This window comes from Thamnophis sirtalis, unplaced genomic scaffold (assembly GCF_051295495.1).
Source record: "Thamnophis sirtalis isolate CommonGarterSnake01/CBP01778 unplaced genomic scaffold, rThaSir2_p1.2 scaffold_13, whole genome shotgun sequence".
NCBI classification, from domain to species: domain Eukaryota; kingdom Metazoa; phylum Chordata; class Lepidosauria; order Squamata; family Natricidae; genus Thamnophis; species Thamnophis sirtalis.
In genome coordinates this window covers 9,252,703-9,270,719 of record NW_028261393.1, presented here as the reverse complement: position 1 = coordinate 9,270,719, position 18,017 = coordinate 9,252,703, and the positions used below count along the sequence as shown (strand labels likewise).

Sequence of the window (18,017 nt, the reverse complement as noted above, 5' to 3'; positions counted from 1 at the left end):
GAGGATAGTTATCTTGCTTTATAACAAGAGCCATGATGCTCATTTTTAAGAAAGGTCTTGAGTGCTTCCACCCACTCAGAAGGTCTTTGGAATGATGGCAAAAATAAACAGATCAAGGGTCTTTGTGTCAAAACAGAATTTGACATGCTTCTTTCCTTTATAGACTAACTTGAATGAAAACGATCATGATAAATTCATGGTAAGTAGCTCTTTTTTCATCTTTTGCCTTTTCTTTGATTAATATACTTCTTGCCTGAAGTGAAGCATTCCCTGTGTTATAACAACATCGACCCAAAACTCACTACCATGTTGGTCTTATTTTCTTTTGACCCTCAAAATAAGTCCTTGGTCTTATTTTCAGGGAGGTTTTATTACTTTTGAGGTAAGGAAGTGGCGAGGAAGGTCACCTTATGGCTGCTGCTGTGTTGCAATATTTTCGAGGAGGGCTTATATTGGGGGGAGGGCTTATTTTAGTGCATGCTTATTATCCGGGGATGTCTTATTTTCAGGGAAATGGTACATTTTGTTGTATGGGTGGACAAGGCCCTTTCCGAACTGTCACCAAGGAATTGTTTTGCACTGGGGAAAAGTGGGCAATCTCTTTCTCTCCCGGAAATCTCTCTCTCTTATTGATGGGTCTTGCCTGGGGTGCAATGGTTAAATGCAGCACTGCAGGCTACTTCAGCTGACTGCAGTTCAGCAGTTCGGCTGTTCAAATCTCATCGGCTCAGGGTTGACTGAGCCTCCCACCCTTCCAAGGTGGGTAAAATGAGGACCCGGATTGTTGGGGGCAATATGATGACTCTGTAAACCGCTTAGAGAGGGCTGAAAGCCCTCTGAAGCGGTATATAAGTCTAACTGCTATTGCTAACTGCTATTGCCTGTGTGGCTTACCTCCCCCACAAACCCAGCTTCCCCCCAACCTCCCACCCTAACCTCCCAGAGCAAATACAGGGTATAAACATTAACAACCATATTCTAAAATAAACTAAAAGACTTTAGCATCATCCCTCACTTGTACTTTAACTCCCCTTTTTGTAAAGCTAACTTTAAACAAGTAGTATCATTCCTTGCTCATTCACTCATAAGCTATCTGGAGTTTCTTAGTCCCATATTTATTCCAAATATAATCAATCCATCTTCTCCATTCCGGCTTGTATTTCTCATCTGAATGGTCCTTAAAATATGCTGATATTTTAGACATCACTGCTAAGTTTGTTACTTTTAATGTCCATTCTTGAATAGTAGGCAATTCTTCCTTCTTCCAGTACTGCGCCACCAACAGTCTTGCTGCCGTCGTAAGATTCAAAATCAAATTAGTCTCTATAACTGTACAGTCTGTAATTATACCTAACAGGAATAACTGAGGAGTAAACTTTATCCTCTTTTTAAGAATATTTTGCATAATCCACCATATTTTTATCCAAAATGCTTTAACCTTTTTACAAGTCCACCATATATGGTAATATGTAGCATCAACACAATCACATCTCCAGCATTTAGGTTGTAAATTCGGATACATACAAGCCAATTTTTTAGGATCTAAATGCCATCTATAAAACGTAGAAATTCTCTCTCAGGTTTTGGGCTTGCATAAATTTTACTTTTCTTACCCATATCTTTTTCCATGTATCCATCATTATTGGTTCTTCAAATCTTTTTTTTAATGTGTTTTTTATTTTCCATTTTTCATTTTCATACAGTCACATATATACTGTGCATAACCGGGGCCATACAACATTAAACAATAAACACAGCAATTCCTCTTATCAACAATATCCCCAAAAATAGAAACCCAATATACCCCTTCGACCCTCCATACACCTCTTTCTTTCACTCCCTCCAACTTTCCATCTTTCCTCCATCATTCCCCTCTACCCTACTTCTCCTCCCCCTCTACCACTCCTCTCTCCCAGTCTACTCCCTCCCTTCCTTCTCACCCCCCCTCCAATCTACATGGCTTAGGACCAGCCTATCTGCGAGACCGCCTACTGCCATACACCTCCCAATGGCTGATAAGAACTCACAGATTGGGCCTCCTTCGTATACCGTCAGCCGGACAGTGTCGGCTGGCGGGCCCCCGGAGGAGAGCCTTCTCTGTGGCTGCTCCGGCCCTGTGGAATGAGCTACCCCCAGAGGTCCGGACCTTGCCCACTCTCATGGCCTTCAGGAAAGCCGTTAAAATCTGGCTGTTCTGGCAGGTCTGGGGATGTTGACCTTAGTGTTAAGGTCCAGCCCCAATTAGAACGTATGTGTGTTGTGTATTTTAAACTATTTTGTTTTTTACTTATTTTGTTTTTCTTTTTTTTCTTCTTTCATTGTAAGTTGCCCGGAGTCCTTCGGGATTGGGCGGCTTATAAATTTAATAAATGAAATGAAATGAAATTGAATCACTCAGATGACCTAACTGATTTTATGAATTTTTTGTGGTGGTCATTAAGCAAACACCTCAGTCTTTAAGCAACAGGGTGTTGCAAAAGGCTGTCAAGAGCCCAATATGTAGGCACATGAACAACAGAAGAAATGAGTCTGGGACTTCCGGTTTGGCATCACGCCGGTGCGAGCTGCCGACAGATCCTCTGCTTGGTTCTCCCGACCTTTTGCACGAGCGTGGCTGTAGCAGGCAAGGTCTTTTCGAGGTGCGAGGACCAGTGGAGAGGGGAAGCATCGGAGCAGCGGAGGGAGAAAGGCGATCTCCCTCACAAAGCGAGAGGCTCCCTCAGATCGAGTGCAAAGGAGGTTCCCAGTATTTGTCTACTTTGTGTGAAAATAGACTAATACTGAAAAGCAAATGAAACAAAGTATTTTAAAACACAATTCATTCACGTGTGCCTTTTTTGCCCTATCAGAATCTGTTCTGATATTAAATGAGTGTAGCTAATCTGTAGAATTAAGCGATTCACAGATGTTATGTCAAAGATGGTAGTAATGGCGTAGCTATTTCTTTCGTTCAAAGATTTACATAGCTGTTCTGACCCCCTCCTCCATCCAGTAACGAAGGCCGAGACAAGCTTAAATGAGAATGTCCTTTAATAACAAGTTCAGACTCTCGGTGGCTGAAAGCCAAGTAAACAAACAGATAAGGACCTTGGCAGCAAGTCCGACCAACCTTGGCAGCAATTCAGACAAACTCTGGCAGCAATCCAGCCTGCCAAGTTTGTTTCTCTTTAGTCAAAGCGTTGACTTTTGCAAGAAGGGCGTGGCACAAGCAGTCTCTTTTATAGTCTGGAGAGGAGCCTAATGATCATTAGCTGAGTGTAATTACCTCCTGTAATTACATAGTTGTTCTTGACGCCAAGTAACCCTTCGATGGCGTGCAGCCCGGAACAACTCACAGTTGGTTTCTGGATCATTCTCCCTTGTCTCCTCCCCACTGATCCAAGGCTCAGGCGCCACCTGGTGGCCAACCAGTCTCTCTGCACCCTGCTCGGAGTCTAAACCCTGTCCAGGGTCCTCCACATCCTCCAAGGCCGACTCATAGGGCCCTGGCTGTCGGAGGCTAGTGGCAGCTCCAACGGCTCCTGCTGGGCCACAACACATAGCTACCCATCTTATGCAGTAGAAACTGGATCAGAGAAATCATATTGTGATATCGTATCAGAATAGAGGTAATACTTTTGTGTCCTTTCCAGGAATGCACAGATAGTGAGTGTGAAATTTCTGAATTCCTGGTAAGTACCTCATTGTTCATCCTCTGTTTTTTCCTTGGGAAATATTCTTCTCGTATGTGATCAAGCACCACTTTTGTGATTCCACTCCCACCCTCAGCAGCCATCACAATTCTCCCCACTTGGCTTAGAGAAGACTAGAGGGTGGACGGAGCTAGGGAACAGTTTAAAAAGAAGGGACAGTTACTGGACAGTTAGTCTTGACTCTGAATTGCCTATTAATGGAAGTCAGTTCATACCGGTGTTTGTGATGGAGATAAAAAAATACTCAATTCAGAACTGTGGTTTTGGGGCGGTGGGGGGGGGGTCCCCACTTTTACATCGGAACTGGATAAGCAGCTTGAGGCCCTGCTTTGTAGTTTAAAAACGCATCCACCACCTGTCCTGCCATAAAGTAAGGTACTCAATGGGGAAGACTCAATGGGATTATACAATATTGTTGTTGCTGTTGTGTATAGTACTATTAATCAAAGTACAGGTAATCCTTGCATTATGATGGCAGTTGCTAAGCAACACAGTCATAAGATGTGAGGCCACATGCTTGTGTCATTTAGCAAAAATAACCCCAGCGATATTAATTTCAGCCCTTATTCAAGGGCCACATAGGTTACTTAAGGAAGGAAGTCAATGCGTTTGCAACTTGAATCCTTAAAAGAGGATAATGGTTTTTCTTCTTCCTCATAGGAAGTTATGAAGAACATGATCTTTGTTCTTAAGGGACTTGATGGCGATAGAAAGATATGTAACTTGATCGTAAGTACATACACACTTATGTAACTTGATCGTAAGTACATACACACTTACGTATTTCCATTTCTTCTATGCCTTCCATCTTATCATGTGACCACAGAAATCCTCTTGAGCCTCACTCTTTCCAAAGGATCTCTACACATTTCAGGAACAATTTCAGCAGGAAGCTATAAACTCTTGGGGATATTTAAAGGACAGCATCATTTTGACTATTTCAGAATTTGAAACAGTCTGGCTTCACAGATCTGGAACCTAGGCTTAAAAGAGGATGTCAGGAAAACTCTAGAAGAGCTGCACAATAATGTATAATTTAACAAAAAAAAAGTTACAAAAACGTTGCTCGCAATAACAATAACTCTCGGAATGCTATTCATTCATGGGGTCTTTTGAGTTTTATCACACCATTTATGAACAGAAAGACACATTTCTTTTCTGGAGAACGACCGATGCAGATAAAATTGATATATAGTATTGAAGATATCTGGGATAGTATACATATATTTAATGATACTTATCTTGCCAGAATAGAACTGATCCCTTGTGTTTCCTTTGTAGAAGACATTTGTCAAAGATGGTATTATGGGCACTATCGTAGTAAGTAGCTTTGATTTATTTTCTTCCATTTCTTTCTTTAATATTTTTCTTGCTTTGGAACAAGCACATATTTTTCTTCGCTCAACCCTTAGAGTATCTCCAGTAAGAACAGAAACCCAGCAAACTGGATTGACTTATTTTTACACTTGTTTTTTTAAGCAGCTTAAAGCAACCCCTTTAAAACAAAAAGATAAACCCACCAGGTAAATTAGACTGAAGTTTCCCCCTGGGCTGAATACTAGAGAAAAAAAAAAGATTTTGATCTCTGACATGGATGTCCCTGTGTGGATGAGTGGTCACGTATGTGGTCACATGTGCAAGATGATGTCCTGTTTCAACCTGTGGTGGGTTTCAAAAAAATTTCGAACCTACTCTGTGGGTGTGGACTCCTTTGTGGGAGTGGCTTGCCAGCCATGTGACCTGGTGGGAGTGGCATGCCGGCCATGTGTTTTCTTTCTCTCTGTGTGTCTCTCTTTCCTTCTTTTTGTCTCTCTGTCCCTTTTTCCCTTTTTTCTTTCATCTCTCACTTTTTCTTTCTTTCTTCCTTTCTTCCTTTCTTTCTCTTTCTCTCTCTGTGTCTGTCTGTCTCTCTCTCTCTGTGTGTGTGTGTGTGTATGTGTGTCAGTGGTGGGTTTAAATTTTTTTTGGAACCTCTTCTGTAGGCGTGGCCTGCTTTCCGGGTCCACTGGTGGAACCTCTTCTAACCGGTTCGGCAGATTTGACGAACCGGTTCAACCGAACTGGTGCGAACTGGTAGGAACCCACCTCTGGTTTCAACTATTGTGAGTGGTGTCAGCAAGAAGGTTCTTGTGGCCCTTGTGTGATGACATTGGCACCCGTGTCATCATTTCTGCATCTTCATAAGTTGTGAATGCTCCTGCTTGACCATGTAGCAGAGGATGGACCTTATCTTCTCACAGCATACCATTTGCAATCTTGTCCTTCATTTTTTTTTATAATACACCGAATGACCTATCATTTACTCATATAATTCAATAGCATGAAATAAATATCAAGATATTCCTAAGAAAGCAAATCAGGAAAAAAAAACTGATGTCCTTGTAGGAATTTCAAAAGGACAGGAGATTCTATTGTGAGGGTTCACCAGAGGTGGGTTCCTACCAGTTCGTATCTATTCAGTAGAACTGGTTCGTCAAATCTACTGAACTGGTTAGAAGAGGTTCCACCAGTGGACCCGGAAAGCAGGCCACACCTACAGAAGAGGTTCCAAAAAATTTTGAAACCCACCTCCGGTGGGTGTGTAATATCCCACAGTTATCTACGGATTAATAATGATCTAGTAATATTTCCTTATACATTTTAGGGACCTTTCCTTACATAATTGGTGTTTTCTTTCATACTTTTGGATTTCTAATTTCTGTTTCCATTAGTTGGCAATTGCTAAAACCAATCCCACGTGAAAAAGTATTCAAAGCCTTCTTGATTTTAATTGTCAATTTATTTATTCCTGCACATTGTAATATTTATTCATATTCATATCTCTGTTTTTCCACTGTTGTGCAAACACAATTCCAGCAGCTGCTAACATGTGTAAAATTAAATATATATTATACTCCCTTTCAAATAGCCAACAAAATATTTCTGGTTTTAATTCCATATCTTGCTTTACGATTGCTTCTAACCACTAACTTCTGAATAGCTACTTGGACCGACCTAAGTACTAATTCATAATTTCATATCCGGTCACATGGGTGACAAGCCACTCCCATCCAGTCACATGGGCAGCAAGCCACTCCCATCCAGTCACATGGGTGACAAGCCACTCCCATAAAGGAGACCACATCCACAGAGTAGGTTCCAACAATTTTTGAAACCCACCACTGGGTTTCATAGACCAGTTTACTTCATGCAGGCGAACAGATTTCCTTCTAGGGTTTATGCCAGCTAAGCCATTTTGGAATGTTCCCGGGAAACCCTGGGTAGACAGAGTTTTTCTCTGTCTACTGAACCTCAGCAACTTTAAGATGTGTAGACTTTAATTCCAATAATTCCTCAACCAACAAAGGGGAGTTATTGGAATCTATGCATCTTAAGGTGGTGGTTCAGTGGCTAAGACGCTGAGCATGTCGATGAGAAAGGCCAGCAGTTCGGTGGTTCGAATCACTGCCACCACATAATGGAGTGAGCTCCCATTGACTTGTCCCAGCTTCTGCCAACCTAGCAGTTTGAAAGCCCATAAGAAAATGCAAGTAAAAAAATTGGAACCACCTTGGGTGGGAAGGTAGCAGCATTCTGTGCGCTTTCAGCATTAAGTCATGCTGGTCACATGAGCACGGAGACGTCTTTGGACAGCGCTGGCTCTTCCGCTTTGAAATGGAGATGGGCACTGCCCCATAGAGTCAGGAATGACTAGTACATATGTGTGAGGAGAACCCTTACCTTATACATCTTAAAGTATGCTAACTGAAGAATTCTGGGATTTAAAGTCCACATAGCTTAAAGTTGCTAAGGTTGACAACCAATGGCCTTGGGCTAGTTTCTGCTCCAAATGATTGTCCCAAAGGTAGGAGCAGGGGTGGGTTCCTGCCAGTTCTAACCTCTTCTATAGAAGAGGTTCCACAAATCTACAATGCCATTTAGAACCAGCTCCCTCCCCCCGCCCATCTGCACATCATCAAGATGAAGAGCGAGAAGAGGAATTCTGGGAGTTGAAGTCCACAAGTCTTAAAGCTGTCAAGTTTGAACACCCCTGGGGTTTTTTTCTAAAGGGTTAGGGGTGCATGGGTCTTGTAACTTGATAGCTTTAAGACTTGCACACTTCCTGAGTGTACCACACTGCCAGAGTTCCTGAGCCAACATGACTGGAATTCTGCAAGTTGAAGTCCACAAATCTTAAAGCTTGAACACTCCTGGGTTTTTTTTCTAAAGGGTTAGGGGTGCAAGGATCTTGTAACCTGACAGCTTTAAGACTTCCATGCTTCAAATGCCAGAGTTTCTGAGCCAACATTTTAGTTGCTAAGCAAGAGCATTGTTAAGTGAGTTTCATCACATTTTACAAGTTGGCCACGCCCACCCAGTCACATGGCTGGCAAGCCACTCCCACCCTGTCACATGGCCGACAAGCCACTCCTACATAGCAGGTCATGCCTACAGAAGAGATTCTAAAAAAATTTGAAAGCCACCACTGGGTAGGAGATGCAGAAATCGGTCGTACCAGCAACATTGCATCTGATGAAGGAACGATTAGATGAGTGGCAACCATTAGGAATGTCTATGGAGATTCTCAGTCACCCAGGGCATGGTTGTCCCAAAGGTGCTTTTTCAAAAAGGTAATTGTACTTTGTTTTCTCCTTGAAGATGTTTCACTTCTCATCCAAGAAGCTCCTTCAGTTCTGACTGAAGAAGTCTGAACTGAAGAATAGCAATAGCAATAGCAGTTAGACTTATATACCGCTTCATAGGGCTTTCAGCCCTCTCTAAGCGGTTTACAGAATCAGCATATTGCCCCCAACAACAATCCGGGTCCTCATTTTACCCACCTCGGAAGGATGGAAGGCTGAGTCAACCCTGAGCCGGTGAGATTTGAACAGCCGAACTGCAGAACTGCAGTCAGCTGAAGTAGCTTGCAGTGCTGCATTTAACCATTGCGCCACCTCGGCTCTTGTATCAGGAGCAAAGTCTTTTGAACTGCCTTTTGAAAAAGCACCTTTGGGATAACCATGGCCTGGATGACTGAGAAGCTCCATAGACATTCCTAATGTTTGTCGTTCATCTAATAGTTCCTTCATCAGGTGCAATTTTGCTGGTAAGGCAGATTTCTGCACCTCCTGTTCCACAGTTTATTTTGGGGGCATATGTTTGCCAATCCAGAAAGAGAAGAGAATCCGATCCAACATACTTCATGAAGCCAAAGTATTTACGCTTTCAGTTCCTGCTGTAATAATTGTTATCTGAAGAATGATGGAATTCATCTTTATGATGCATGAATTGGCAGAGATAGAATGGTTGGAGAAGTTATATACGTTCTCCTGTGAGAATAGAACTGATGCCCTTTGTTTCCATTGTAGGCAATAATGGATGAGGAACACGCAGTGAAAGTAATTGTAAGTACGGAAGCTCTTTAATCATCTTCTCCCCATTTTTGTGACATCTCTGTCTTGAAACTGATGAAACAGCTCCTTTCAAATTCTATCCCACCCCAGCAAAATTCAGTAGTAATATACAAAGTCCTGAGATATTGCCATGTTATATATTTGAAAGGATTGCTATCTTATTTTATAATGAAAGCTATGATACAGTATTCGATGTGCTCCTTTCCTTTGTAGAAAGCTTTGAATGCAAAAGAAATTGGAAAATTAATAGTAAGTAGCTCCTTCTTCATCTTCTGTTCCTTTGTTGAGTGTTATTCTTTTTGCATGCGATGAAACATCCCTTTTGTGATTCTCCCACTCCTAGAAAGCATCTCCAGACTCCCCAGAGTGTAAACAGAGCAGTTGGGACCAAAACATTTCCCTTGTTTTCTTTTTAAAGCAAAAACAAACACCCACTGCAAAATTGGGTGATGCTTTCCCTGGGGAAGGAGGAGTAAAGGCAGGGAGTAGATTTCAGCCATGGCTGTTCCTGTGGCAAGATATGACATGTCCATGGATGTCCCCTGCAATCACAGACGTTTGTGTCACCTGCTGAGATGTCATGTTTCCTCTCCCTTCAAAATAAAATGCCTTTTGTTTGCCTTGTAGGATTCCAATAAAATTGAACTTCGTCCTTTTGAGTTAGTGGTAGGTATCTTTTTGTTCATATTCTGTCATTTCTTGGAGTAATATCAGTGGTGGGATTCAAATAATTTAACAACCGGTTCTCTGCCCTAATGACCAGGTGGGTTGGTGGGGCTTAGTAGTCATGGGACCGTGTGGGCGTGGCCAACTCAACGTTACTCAGGTTGATGGACACTTTGCCTTAGCTGTTACAATGCAATAAGGGTTAACCGGAGAGGCAGTTTCTGTAAGCAGGGCAATAAAGGCTAGAAACAACACCAGAATGTTTCCTTCCTGCCTTCCTTACAGGATTAGCCCTGTAAAGTGGGGAAAAACACAAAAGGAGATTTCTTCCAACAACCAGTTCTCTGAACCTCTTAGAAAGTTAAGAACCGGTTCTCCCGAATAGGTGCGAACTGGCTGAATCCCACCACTGAGTAATATATATTATTTTGCATGGAATAAAAAATATCCCTTTCCTTATTCCATACCTACCATACCTCCCAAAATGAGGGAGCCCTAAAAAGAAGCAGAGCAGGCTGGGTCAAAACATTTCACCTGTTTCAACTTTCCTTTCTCAAGCAGCTAAAATACTTACTGCAGCCCTTAAAAAAAAAAGCACAGGCTCCAGAATTGGAGTGTTGGTGCCCCTGGGTTCAAAGTAGCAAGGGGAGAAATTTATATTTTGGAATTGACACATGCTGGATGGGAAGGCTTTCTTGCAAAGTTCCTTTGCCTGCTGGCAGTTTTTCCTCTCTCTAAAATGGTAAATTGTTGGTTCAAATGGTCTTTCCATTAGATACCATTTTACTAGTAAGATATCTTTCCACATTTCCTTTCCCGGGACTCTTTTTTATCAGAATATGTTTTGGAAAGCCAGCACTACCTGACTCTGTTGTTGCATCTTCAAACCCTCATAACTTTAACCTTAAACTGTCTACTGTTGACCTCACCCCATTCCTAAGAGGCAGGGGTGGGTTTCTCGCCCCGTTCCAACCGGTTCGGTTGGAATGGGGCTGGCGGCGTCCTCGTGCATGCATGCGTACTAGCGTCTGTGCAATGCTCCAGCTGCTCCTGGAGGATCGCGAATGCGCTGTATGCGTCCTGCACATGCATGGAAGCGCAGAACTCGTCAAAACCGGGTAAGGAGCGCAGGCGCGCGGGTGGGCCCTTCGCCGTTCCCGAAAGTTACTTACTTCCGGGTTCGCCAACCAACCGGTTCGCAGGGACCGCCGCGAACCGGTTGAAACCCACCCCTGCTAAGAGGTCAGTAGGGGCAGGCATAAGCGCACCAGCGTGCCTTCCGTCCCTGTCCTACTGTCCCCATTTCTTTTTACCCATTTCCTGTGCTCTTATTCATGTTTATTCTTATTGCTGTTATCTTGTACATGAGTGACAAACTAAATAAATAAATATAGATAAAGTCTTCAAGCCATTTTGTTTTAAACGAATGCAGTGGCTCAGACTAGACCCACACAGATGCTTATATCATGCATTAGTACAACTAACAAAAGGATCCGTAATGTTTTTTTTTAATTATTATTATTCCTTATAGTCAATAGGGAAAAAAATACAATCTATTGTCAAGAAAGCTAAATGTACTGGAGGGAAGGCTGCTTGTAGCAAAGTGATTGTAAGTATATACGCACTTAATTTCTCTCATTTCTTCTATTTTTTTATGTTATCATTCTTAAATGTGATCAAAATAGTCCCTTTGAGACTCACTCAAAACCCCAAGGATTTACAGACATTTCAGGAACAATTCCGGGAGGAAACTAACTATAAGCTCTAGGAAATATTTAAAAGAAAGCATCATTATGACTACCATCAGGCTAAAACATCTAAAGAATGGTTGCTGGGGTTGCTTATGTCTAATTTAATAAAAAGAAAGACTACGAGTGACATGATAGCAAGGTTCCAATATCTCAGGGGCTGCCCCAAACTATTCTCCAAGGCACCCGAAGGTAGAACAAGAAGTAATGGGTGGAAACTAATCAAGGAGAGAAGCAACTTAGAACTAAGGAGAAACTTCCTAATAGTGAGGACAATTAACCAGTGGAACAGCTTGCCTCCTGAAGATGTGAATGCTCTAACACTGGAAGTCTTTAAGAAGATAGTTGGATAACCATTTGTCTGAAGTGGTGTAGGGTTTCTTGCCTAAGCACAGGCTTAGACTAGAAGACCTCCAAGGTCCCTTCCAACTCTGTCATTCTATTCTATTCGATTCGATTCTAGTCTAGTCTAGTCTAGTCTATCACAATTTGAAAGTTTCTGGCTTCACAGGTCTTTTCTGGGGCTTAGAAGAACAGCTTTAAAAAAAAGAGGGCAGGAAGCTCCATAAATATTTGTACTGTTCCTGAAGGTATCTTCCCATTCTATCAGATTGACAGAACGGTAAAGCAGGTATGCTTTAAGATCCCTTCCAGTAATGATTGCTATTTGGTGTGGTGTTTTTTAAAAAAACTAGATGGACTAGTTTTTGAAACTACCATTTAGCTGAGTAGAGTGAGAATATGCTGTCTGCAGAGTTCTGGGATTTGAAGTCCATACTTCAAATGGTGGAACCTAGAATTTCTTTTGCATAGCAGCCACTACCCTGTGAAATATCTTTGCCTCTGGTATCCAGCGAGCCTTCTGCAATCATCTTTTTTAGCCTTCTGTAAGGATGTGGAGAGCTTGCTCTTTTCCTAAGCACTGGATTGGATTAAATTTGTGGCTGAAGATGGTTGTGTAGTTGGGTTGGGCAATGATGGAAGCCCGTTTTTTTCCTAGCTTTATGTTTTTTTTTAATGGTGGTCGGATTTTAGTACAACTGCTGTGAACCATTCAGAGTTGTGGCCTTCAAATGGATAGCCATACCATTCTTCTATTTTTTTATTGTTTTTATTTATTTTAATTGAAAAGACAGTGCCATGTCAGGATAACAATTACAAATAAAGCAAAGCCAAAGAAAAGTCAATAATAAATCTTAACACATAAGCTAATAACTACAACCATAATATAATAACAGTAATTATAGTAGTATGACCAAAAAAAGAAAAGAAAGGGAGCTTTAGCTAAATGTCTACTTACATTAGCCTATTTACAATTTTTCCCATACTATAGTCATAGTTTTATACATCTTTATTTTCTATACTAATAATTATTGACATTCGTAAACTTATTTTCCCTCTCATTTCTATCTCTTGTCTCTATAGATTCACAAAATCTATTCCCTGTCCGATAATATTTTGAGTCTTCTTTATCTTTAATTCTTAAAGTTAATCTATCCATTTCAGCACAATCTCAAATTTTCCAAATACCAGTCATACCAGTGTCTTCTAAACAAATTAGTTAACTAAAGACATACATAAAGAAAGAACTCTTTACAAGACCTACTCAATAATTTGTCTTTTTTTATTGAAAATTTTAAAAGAAAAAAGTTTTACAAATATATGCCTCCCCCCCCAACCCAACTCCCCACAACCCTCCCCCCCCCCAACCTCCCAGAGCAAATACAGGGTATAAACATTAACATCCATATTCTAAAATAAGCTAACAGACTTTAGCATCATCCCTCACTTGTACTTTAACCCTTTTGTACAGCTAACTTTAAACAAGTTGTATCCTTCCTTGCTCATTCACTCATAAGCTATCTGGAGTTTCTTAGTCCCATATTTATTCTGAATATAGTCAATCCATCTTCTCCATTCCAGCTTGTATTTCTCATCTGAATAGTCCTTAAGATATGCTGATATTTTAGCCATCTCTGCTAAGTTTGTTACTTTTAGCGTCCATTCTTGAATAGTAGGTAATTTGTCTTTTTGAAAGAAAAAGGATCAAATCCTTTAAAGCACTCCATGGTAGTGGATCTGGGTACTTGAGAGACCGCCTTCTGCCGATTACCTCCCTTCGACCGATAAGATCGCACAGATTGGGCCTCCTCCGGATTCCATCCGCCAGTCAATGCCGACTGGCGACTACACGGAGGAGAGCCTTTTCTGTTGCAGCTCCGACCCTGTGGAACGATCTCCCCGTTGAGATTCGTACCCTCACCACCATCCAGACCTTCCGCACAGCCCTTAAGACCTGGCTCTCCCAGCAGGCCTGGGGATAAGTTTTTTTAAATTACCCGCCCGAGTGTTGCTTGACTGTTGAATGCAAGTTGGTGTTTTATAATTTATCTTGTTTACTCACTGTTTGTTTTGTATTATTGCGCCCCCCTCCCGTGATTGTAAGCCGCCCTGAGTCCCCTCAGGGAGAAGGGCGGCCTATAAATCGTAATAAATGTCTGAAAAAAAAAATGTCTGAAATCCTTTGCTCAAAAAAAGAAGATATAAAAAAACCCTTCACAGAACACTGTCTGCCTCTTTGGCCCCAATCCCTCTACGTTGTAATAAGACATATTTTTCCTATCTGAGGGATGAGATATAAATATAATTATCATTATAAATATGATATTAATATACAATATTGAAGATGGGAATTATGACCTGCTGAGAGAAGTCATGTGATTTTCAATTATTGGAAAGGAGTCATTTCCTTGAATAATAATCTTCCAGTGTCTCTTTCTGGACATTGCCTATTTCATTTGGTTATCATGGCTTTATATCACCACAAGATATCATTGATATTAATACACCCTCTGGTGATCAAGGAACCACCATTGATTTGAAGACATTGCAATAACATGGCCTACAAAAATGCTGATAGCATACACTGCCATATCGTAATTATGAACGTATCCCTTTGTTTCCATTTTAGAATATGTTCACTAAGGGTAGAGATGAAAAAACGGTAAGTAGCTTTCCTTTAACTTCAGTTATTCCTTTTCTTTTTATTCCTCTTCCCTCTGAACAAGAACCTGCTTTTTTTCCCCTTCCCATACATAAAAATGATCTCCAGAACCCTGGGAACATAATGACAAAAAGGAAAGCCAAAATATTTGGTCAGTATTTAGCATCCCTTCCATGAAAAATAGATCCAGTGGCCAAGTTGAGTGAATATTCCCATTGGGGTCTTAGCAGCTACATGGCCAGTCATGTAGAGAAGAACTTGACGGAGAGAGAAATCTCTCTCTCTCTCTCCCTCCCTCCCTCCCTCCCTACCCCCCCCCCTCTCTCTCATTATTATTATTATTGTTATATATAAAACCATGGCTATTTTCTCATTTTGTGACTTACTTACTACTCCAGGATAACATTTCTCTCTCTCCATTTTGCAGCGTTCAGGTGATAGCAATACTGGTGTTAAATTACCAACTAACCAGGCGGTAAGTCAATATCCATTTATTGTCTGATATCTCATGGATGTCTTCCCTATTATTCTTTGCCAACATGACCAAAGTCAGCCTCTTGAGATGCTATCTCCCAAAGCATTTCCTGATATTTGATCAAGAGGGAGGAAGTAGTGGTGATGTAACAGAGAGAGCTATTGAAGCTGAATCAGAAAACAGCTTTCCGTGGTAAGGATGTCCCATGTAGACTATACAAAGGCATCTATAATCCACGATAACATTTTCTCTCTCTCCTCCTTGCAGAATTCAAATGGCAGAAGTACTGGTGGTAAATGGACAACTAACCAGGCGGTAGGTCAATATGCATTTATTGTCTGACATCATGTTGAGGTCTTCCCTGTTATTCATTGCATCAGTAACCAAAATCAACCTCTTGATACTCATTCTGTCATGGCGCAGTGGTGAGAATGCAGTGCTGCAGGCTACTTCTGCTGCCTGCCGGCTGCCGGCAATTTAACAGTTCAGATCTCACCAAGCTCAAGGTGGACTCAGCCTTCCATCCTTCTGAGATGGGTAAAATGAGGACCCAAATTGTTGGGGGCATGAGGTTTCTCTACTCTGCAGAATTCAGGCCCCAGCAATATTGGTGGTCAATTACCAGCTAACCAAGCAGAAAGTAATATGCTTTTATTGTTATCCTGAACATGACCTTGCAGAAGTTAGGCAAAGAGGATGGTTGGAAAGAGCCAAGGTGGCGCAGTGGTTAAAATGCAGCACTGCAGGCTACTGCTAGATCAGCAGGTCAGCGGTTCAAATCTCACCGGCTCAGGGTTGACTCAGCCTTCCATCCTTCCGAGGTGGGTAAAATGAGGACCCAGATTGTTGGGGGCAATATGCTGACTCTCTGTAAACCGCTTAGAGAGGCCTGAAAGGCCTATGAAGCGGTATATAAGTCTACTGCTATTGCTATTGCTATTTTGATATCCCTTTGATGTCTTCTCTGTTATTCCTTGAATACTAATCAAAATCAGTTTCTTCAGACTCATTCTCCCAAAGCATCTCCTGATATTTGTTGGAGAGAGAGAGAAGATAGAGGTAACACAAAAGCAGTGGTGGCGTCCTCATGCACGTGTGCAGTTCACACATGCGTCTTAGCACCTGCGTGATGTTCCAGCTGCTCACGGAGAATTGTGCAGGCGCTGTATGTGCCATGTGCCTCTGTGGAAGCGCAGAAGCCTTCAAAGACCGGTAAGGAGCGCGGGTGGGCGGGTGGCCCATTCGGCATTCCCGGAAGTTACTTACTTCCGGGTTCACCGACCAACCGGTCCATGTGGACCGGTTGAAACCCACCCCTGCACAAAAGAGAGGATCTAGTGAAGCTGAATTAGAAAACAACTTTCCATGGTAAAGATGTCCCATGTGGACTCTACAAAGGGATCTATAATCCAAGACTAACATTTCCCACTTCTTGCAGAATTCAGGGGGCAGTGGTGCTGATGTTAAATTGCCAACTAACCAAATGGTAAGTCAATATGCATTTATTGCCTGACATCACTTTGATGTCTTCCTTGTTATTCCTTGCATGCTAACCAAAGGCAGCTTCTGCAGACACGTTCTACCAAAGTATTTCCCAATGGAGAGATAGAGGTAGAAGTGACAAAACAAAGAGGGCTTAATGAAACTGAATTTCAGAACAGCTCTCCATCATATTGGTGCCCTCTGTGTACCATATAAAGCCATCTATAAACCAAGATAACATTTTTCACTCTCCTGGCAGAATTCGGGTGTCAGCACGAATGGTGGTCAACTGTCAACTAACCAAGGGGTAAGTCAACATATCTTAAATGTCTGAAATCTCTTTGATGTCCTCCTTTTATATATAGTGAATGTCTTGAGACTTACTTTCCCAAAAAGTTTCCTGATATTCAAGAAGCAATTCTAGTAGGAATTTAGATACTTTTAGGAATGTTGAAAGGATGAATTTGTAGGGAATCCTGAACATGACCTTGCAGAAGTTAGGCAAAGAGGATGGTTGGAAAGACATGTTTTAAGCCTCAGAAACCCAAAAACAAGAGCGAGAAGCTTCAGAGGTATTCCTGTGTCTCCTTCTTGCAGAATTCTGCTCATAGAAATACTAATGGTCAACTGCCAACTAACCAGAGGGTAAGTCAATATACATGGAATGTTTGATGTTTTACTGGCATCTTTCTCATTATTCCTTGTGAACATAACCAAAGTCAGCCTCCAGAGATCCACTCTCCCAAAGCATCTCCAAATATTTCAGGAGCAATTCCACAAGGAATTTGGATACTGTAAAAAGTCTTCAAAGCTCAAATTTGTAAAGAACCCAAAACGTGACCTTGCAGAAGGCTGGCAGAGAGTTGGAACAACACAAACTCAGAAACCCAAAGCATGAGAGAGAAGCTAATAACTATCCCTTTCTTTCTTGCAGTATTCAACTCACAGCAATACTGGTGCTCAATTGCCAACTAACCAGAGAACCCAAAATGTGCCATTGCCGAAGGTAGGCAGAGAGGATGGTTGGCAAAACATATTTAAGCCCTGAAAACTCAAAGCATGAGTCATTCCTATCTCTCTTCCTTGCAGAATTCAGTTCAAAGCAATACTGGTGCTCAATTGCCAACTAACCAGAGAACCCAAAATGTGCCATTGCTGAAGGTAGGCAGAGAGGATGGCAAAACAAATGTAAGCCTTGGAACAGCAAACATGAGAGAGAAGCTAAGAGTCATTCTTGTCTCTCCTTGCAGAATTCTGCTCAAAACAATATTGGCCAATTGCCAACTGACAAGGGGGTAAGTCAATATGTATTTAATGTCTCCCATCTCCTTTCATGTCTCCCCTTTTGTATGATTAACCAAAGCCAGCCTCCACAGATTCACTCTCCAATATCTGGGGAGAAATTACAGTAGGAATACTGTTCAAAGTGTTTAAAGGACGGATGTGTAGAGAACCAAAAACATGACTTTGCAGGAAGTAAGCAGAGAGGATGGTTGGCAAAACATATTTAAGCCCTGAAAACTCAAAGCATGAGTCATTCCGATCTCTCTTCCTTGC

The 18,017-nt window shown here is 41.7% G+C and overlaps 1 protein-coding gene across 1 annotated transcript; it reads left to right on the top strand.

Annotated features, from left to right (window-relative positions):
* The first annotated feature begins 168 nt into the window (after positions 1 to 168).
* On the top strand, positions 169 to 17,358 carry LOC148043016 (uncharacterized). Its single transcript, XM_087727999.1, has 15 exons — positions 169 to 199; positions 3,633 to 3,671; positions 4,353 to 4,421; positions 4,974 to 5,012; positions 9,041 to 9,076; positions 9,299 to 9,334; positions 9,713 to 9,751; positions 11,283 to 11,360; positions 14,471 to 14,503; positions 14,931 to 14,978; positions 15,246 to 15,293; positions 16,417 to 16,464; positions 16,720 to 16,767; positions 17,058 to 17,105; positions 17,227 to 17,358. The coding sequence occupies exons 1-15, from the start codon at positions 197 to 199 to the stop codon at positions 17,356 to 17,358; spliced, it is 744 nt and encodes a 247-aa protein (XP_087584125.1). The 5' UTR covers positions 169 to 196.
* The last annotated feature ends 659 nt before the right edge of the window (positions 17,359 to 18,017 follow it).